General features: G+C 35.1%; 1 protein-coding gene across 1 annotated transcript; it reads left to right on the forward strand.

Moving 5' to 3' along the window:
• The first annotated feature begins 2,648 nt into the window (after nt 1-2,648).
• Nucleotides 2,649-6,300, forward strand: LOC128552896 (baculoviral IAP repeat-containing protein 3-like). The gene is made up of 5 exons (XM_053533967.1): nt 2,649-3,561; nt 3,775-3,968; nt 4,248-4,446; nt 5,066-5,281; nt 5,723-6,300. The coding sequence occupies exons 1-5, from the start codon at nt 2,649-2,651 to the stop codon at nt 5,917-5,919; spliced, it is 1,719 nt and encodes a 572-aa protein (XP_053389942.1). The 3' UTR covers nt 5,920-6,300.
• The last annotated feature ends 273 nt before the right edge of the window (nt 6,301-6,573 follow it).

Genomic DNA, 6,573 nt, shown 5'->3' on the forward strand with positions numbered 1-6,573 from the left:
GAAAAATGGTGGTAGATCTACTTTATAAAACATATAATATCCCACTTAATGTTATAGGGATTTCGGGTGTTACAGGTTAATATGAATACAAGGTGATGCCAGTATTATATAAGCATGACTGTCACTAACAATTCTCTTTCATTTTCACATATTGACATAATTACCCCCACCCACTTTATTGTCAATGGAAAAAGAACGTATTTAGATCTACAAAAAAATCTGACGTTAAGATTTTCAAAATGTTTTTCAGTTTTAATGACCCATAAACATGCTTCAAAATGGAAAGAAAAAAAAGTTGGGGTCACTGTGCATCTAAGAGATTTATTAAGAAAAAACTGTTAAAAATTGGTGAATTTTGATTTTTTGTTTTTATTGTTTTAATACATGTTTTCTAGATAATATAATGTGCTATCTTGAAAACTTTTATTTCAATTATAGTTCATCATTACATGTATATGTATCAGTCAGAAAAATTTCAAAACCAAGCATAATCTTCTTTAATAGATATTTGACATTATCTATCCCTACCCCATTGTAAATCTTACGTCAATTTTAGACAAATACCAGCCAAAAATAAGAGTGAATCATTTTTTTTTTCGCAAAAAGTAGAATCTATTTGCTTAAATGGTACATTCTACTTTTTGCGAAAAAATAAATATATAAAACGGATTCAATTTGCAATAGTGGGAGTCAAGTTGCAGCGCGTCATTCCGTTTTGCACAGCACGTGGACGGTTTCACATTACGCTGCATAACGATGTTCCGTTAGCGCCAGCGCACGCGAAGCGCGAAGGTACGACGGTACGATGGCGAAGCGCGACAATACGATGGTGACAGTCCGTTGTACTATCGCGCTTCGCATCCGTACTTTCGCGCTTCACCATCGTACTGTTGCGCTTCGCCATCGCACTGTCGCGATTCACAATCGTAATGTCATCAACTTACTGTCGCGCTTCGCCACCGTACTGTCACAATTTGCCATCGCACTGTCGCGCTTCACTATCGTAGAGTCATCATCGTACTGTTGCGCTCCGCCATCGTGCTGTCGCGCTTCACCATCGCACTGTTGCGCTTTACCATCTGGTTACTCAAGGTAATATGCATCACTATTTTCAACATACTTTTATGAAATTTTCACACATCAAAGCTGACGATTTGTCCAACAGAGTGGTATTTTTTGTCAGTTTTCTATTAATCTCCAATTTGCAGTTGCAAATCTTTAAACATGAGCACCAACATCATTTTTTTTCAGCAGAGCGCAAAGTGACGTACTTGACAGAATTTTATTTAGCGTTTTTATATACATCAAAAATACAGAAAAAATTCTTTACTTTAAAGTTTGTTTGTTTATTTCGATGTCACATCGGATATTACCTTAAGGACCGACTTTAATGTATCCTGTGAATTGTATGGTCAGACGGATGGGTGAAATTTACCCCCAAAATAGATTTTTTTCAAACTTTGGACAATTGAAGGACAATCATTTAAGAAACAAAAATACGCTATAAAAATCATAGACCACCGGTAATGAAAAAGAGTTATCTGCCCTTGAAAACGGCATTTTTGATGCCGTTAGCTACAAATATATCTAAAACAGATAGTGCTTACTATTACTTGAAGTATGTATTTTGAGTTTCAGTGTTTATTATTCTGTTTTTATTCAAACTCCACAAAATAGACATTCACTTGTCAAACTGTACGTCATTGCAAGGAATTGCACTGAAAATGTGTTTCTGGCTGAAAGAGAACATATGCAGGTTTCTGTCTTACTCGTTGTTTCCAGTTAGAACCAAAGAAAAAGAAATAAAAATAAGGTAAAGGTCATTTGAAAACTTATCGACAACAGCAGCAATTCCTTCGTCCGGTCATATTTACCCATTTTTTTCTGGAACGAATCCTACACCGGTGCGGCGTTGGTACCATCGCGCCTGCGAAAGCCATAACCAGTGCGTAACTTATAAGGCTAGATATACTGTTTAACTAATCCATAACTCGTTTGAAAAAGTGGGAGGATATGAATTCATGAAACATAGCATTCATGTGAAAAACAATAGTAGCATTCCTTCGATTTAAACATGGATATTCATAAAATTTGCGTGCATTACATGTAGGCCTATATACATTATGACATACCGTGCGCAAACACATATTCTAACATGGTTCGATTTGATTTCCAGTTAAACAAAGAAGGAAATCAAGCTCTGTATATTCTGCTATAAACAACGGTTGACGCGCGGACCGGTAAGAGAGCATTATGACGTCAATGATGACGTAAAATAGCTTCATGACGTCTGATACATTATTCCTCGCGTAAATGAAGTCCAGTTTAATAATTATTAAAATATATCAATGATCATGTCAGAATGAAAACAATCAAGGCCTTCTCGTGATTTATCGTCTAATTTACCACGGTTCATCGTTCAGATGCTTCAGTATTTAACCACTCGGGCTAACGCCCTCGTGGTTCAATTCCTACGCATCTGAACTCTGAACCGTGGTAAATCAGACGATAAACAACTCGAAGGCTAAGTATACATACTAATTTTATCGGGTTTACAATACAGTAACAATATCTATATTTAAAATATCTTACCTCATTTATATATATACGTATATATATATCTTTTCTTCTAATTAAACCTGTTCAAAATGCCACGTCGGATACTTGTTTTTCTTACTTGTGTCGTTGTTCAGATTTTGTTACAAGCGGGCAACATTAATCAGAAACAAAATAGAAGTTATTTAGAACGGGATGGAAAACATCCATTTTTTATTATAGTTACAGCTGCTTATGTAGGAATTCAAATATTGGCGTTCGAAGCCTTAGTACAAAAATCTTGGAAGCATTGGCAAAACAAAGTCGAGATAAAGGACGATTTATACCGGCCATGGAGCAAAGTTGGCAAGTTGTCAAAGTTACCTTTTCTAAAAGAGTTTGCAAGCATACCGGTACAGAAATACTGGACTCTACCCTTTTCACTTGGAGAATATCTTAACAAAGCTGAAAATGGCAATAAAGTAGAATTTATGAATTATGAATGGGGAAGATATGAATCATTCAAAAACTTTCCAATGGATTCTCCAGCAAGACCCATGCGACTGGCTTCCAATGGATTCTACTATACGGGCACTAAGGATACTGTTGAATATTTTTCATGCAAATTGAAATACAGCGGCTGGAAAGAATGCGATAAACCAGATACCCTTCATAAACTTTTGTCTCCAGACTGTGATTTTATGAAAGATGTTGACTCAACAAATGTTCCAATACATCCAACATTCGAATCAATATCGAATTACTCTGAATACCCTCCAGAAGGAGCTATTGGCGGTGCAAGTTGCTCAACAGATGGTTACGCGGAAAATTGCTATTCTAATATACAAGTTCAACACCAGACAAGACAATCACAAGTAACCAACGATGCAATATCTTCACGACGCATTAACCACAAATTTCCGGATTATGAAAATAGTCAACACAGAATGGATTCATTTAATAATTGGCCATGTGCTGATGTGATAGCTTCTTGTGTTCTAGTTGAAGCGGGATTCTATTATGCTGGTGCGGCGAAATGCATTCCTTAATTTCATTTTTTTTTCTTCAAATCATTTAATACGGAATCAATAAAATTCTGATACTCTTATTTCTAAAGTTAAGGAAATGACTTAATTCAGAATGTAGACATTTAACAGTTTCCGCATTTGTATTATTCCTGAAGTGATACCAGACATAAGTTAAAGAATAAAAATTAAGGAATTACTGCTTATTTTTAAGGTTTCAGTGACTGCGTCAGATGCTTCTCCTGTGGAGGCGGACTACGTAACTGGGAGTATGGTGATGGTCCGTGGGAAGAACATGCAAGGTGGTTCCCCGAGTGCAAATTTCTAAGGGAACGAAAGGGACTCGAGTTCGTTAGACGGTATCAAGAGACACGTACGGATTCTGATGAAGAACTACCGACGGAAGCGGTAATTGTTCATTGACTTAAATAGCTGAGGATAGGCTTTTACCTCAGATGCTAAATATAAACCTTTTTTTTCTTTACTCAAGTTGACTTTTTGGAAAACATTCATTAATTAGAACTCTAACAGTCTATGGATAAACTATTACCTAAGATTTGCAAATATCTAAGCTAAATTTACAAAATTATGGCTATTTCTATATTTAAGAAATTCAAAACTATTACGTACTATAGGTGTACTATTTAAAGCAGTCACAAAAATAACAAAATGTTTTAAACTTTTCAGATTGTGTCGGGAGAAGAAGCTTTAAGAACACTTGAACGAGACAGCAAGCACCATGAAGTGGATAATAATGTCATAAGTGAAAACGAAAAAGAAGACGAGAGAAAGATTGCATGCAAAGTTAAAGCGAAGTTAAACGAAATGGGCTTTTTGTATCGTTTCTACCCCATAAGAAAAGCTATTCATAGATTGAAATGTAATGGTATGTACCGTTTCTGAAAATATAAAATTAATGTTGGAAATCTAAGAGGACGGTACGTAATACACCGATATACGACTAGGATACTATAATTAGGTAAAGTAAAGGTAGTATTACGGTCACAGTATATTGAGCAATTATTTGTCGGTATTTAAAACACGGACAGGGATACCAAAATTTATTTAACAGAGGGAACGATGATTATTTGATTTTACATGTAAAAGAGACACATTTTCTTTTTGCTTATTTTTTTTTAGTATAACACTCTTTAAACGACTTTATTAGGTAAAATCGTATATATTTGAAAGCAATTTTCAATTACCTATAATTAATATTCTTTCGCGTTAATTGGGGTTCATAACAGTAACATAATATTCGGTGATTACTGGATATTACCTTCAGTTATATTTTGAAAATACCAATAGACTTTAAAATTTATGCAATTAAAATTATTACTTAACATGTCCAGTTTTGTTTCACATCTAATCCAGTTCTTTGTGATTTAAAATGCACTAAAAAATTCTAAAAAAAATCCTTCATTATCCAAAAAAATATGACATTTGTTTTTGACAAAATTATATTCTTGCAACAATATTCATAAATGTCTCTCTCTACATTTAAGGTGATCAAATTTCGACAGAATCTGTTATTACATATCTAATTGATAATTCTGAAGAAGTTGAAAGGGATAATTCGGAAGAAACAAATATATTAGAACAGGAACCTGATTTTGCCAACAACATTCGTAGCAACAAGGAAGCTGAAAACATAACTGGACAAAAAGCAAAATCGAGCGGAGATATTTCATCATATGTAGCCAATGCGCTTACTGTTGCAGGTATGAGATCAAAAGCATTGCAATGCTGCACCCACAAATTCGTTTTTTTAATGGACAATCCTACCTATCGCACACAAATTTGCCAGTCAATTAGTAGCTGCAATGTCTTCGTAGGATTGTTAAAACATTAAAGCTGGTGGTCTCTCTGCTGACATTTGAAATTTTATCCTTGAACATGATGTAAGCTTAACCATTCAGCTGCGTCGAGCTTTCTTGCCAACAAATCTAATAAAAATACCACATAAACGTTTATACATTGCAACAACAACAACAACAACAACAACCATAACCACGACCCCATAACTATCCCTATTTTATATGTTAATGTTTGACACCTCCCAGCCTGCGAACATACAATTCATTTTAACTGTCTCAGATGTTATATATACTATATAAGTGAATACATATACTAATAGGTTAATATGGTTGTTCTGTTTTCAGATCCAGGTACAATTCAAGAAGAAAACACAAAGTTAAAAAAACAGCTATTGTGCAAAATCTGCATGGACAGTGATTCAAATGTTGTGTTTATTCCATGTGGACACATGGTCTCGTGTGAGAAATGTGCGCCACATATACGGAAGTGTGCCGTTTGCAGGGTTCCTATAAAAGGGCGCGTAAAAGCATTCATGGCTTAACGCAATGAGAAAAATGTCATCATTGTTGTTCTTCCGCTTCCTGTAAAATAAGTTAGCGTTTATTTTTTTTTTCAGTTTAGTTTATACTAATTAATTCTAGCTCCATTGCGATGAAAGCTTCAAGCTTATTTGAACCAAACTCAAGTCCGCTTCCTGGCAAATCAGTACCGGTGTCACATGAGAGAGCGTTGTCGTGGAGACAGTGGGGCTCGAACACACAACCCTTTGATTGAGTGGCTGACACCTTAACAAGTTAAGATTACAAGATTACTGTCATGTCAACAATTTTGGTTTTGTGGTCGTTCATAAGACAATGTCAGATACATTTTCTAGAATAAATAAACCGGCTTAATTTGGTGTCAGAATATACTAGTAGATGTACGCCAGCTTAACCTGCTTAATAAAGAAAAATGTCGGATACTTTTTCTTATGAGCGTCCACTAAATTCTATTAAGTCTTTTACTAGAGATGTTGAGATTTCATACTTGTACGGTTGCAAAAACAATGTGGGGGAGGGGGTGGGGTGTGGTTGGAGAGAGAGATTCTAGACGGACGTGTCTTGAAATATCAAACTTTATATATGAAATATTGTAGGCATCTGCAAAAGAATTCGAATAACTGCAGTAGTCATTCTTACCACGAGCAGTTTATCAT

This window comes from Mercenaria mercenaria, unplaced genomic scaffold, assembly GCF_021730395.1.
Source record: "Mercenaria mercenaria strain notata unplaced genomic scaffold, MADL_Memer_1 contig_3271, whole genome shotgun sequence".
NCBI lineage: Eukaryota > Metazoa > Mollusca > Bivalvia > Venerida > Veneridae > Mercenaria > Mercenaria mercenaria.

Coding starts and splice junctions, on each gene's coding strand:
- LOC128552896 (XM_053533967.1), top strand. CDS start 2,649: ATGCCACGTCGGATACTTGTTTTTCTTACTTGTGTCGTTGTTCAGATT. Junction 3,969..4,247: donor AAGAACTACCGACGGAAGCG/GTAATTGTTCAT, acceptor TAAACTTTTCAG/ATTGTGTCGGGAGAAGAAGC. Junction 4,447..5,065: donor TCATAGATTGAAATGTAATG/GTATGTACCGTT, acceptor TCTACATTTAAG/GTGATCAAATTTCGACAGAA.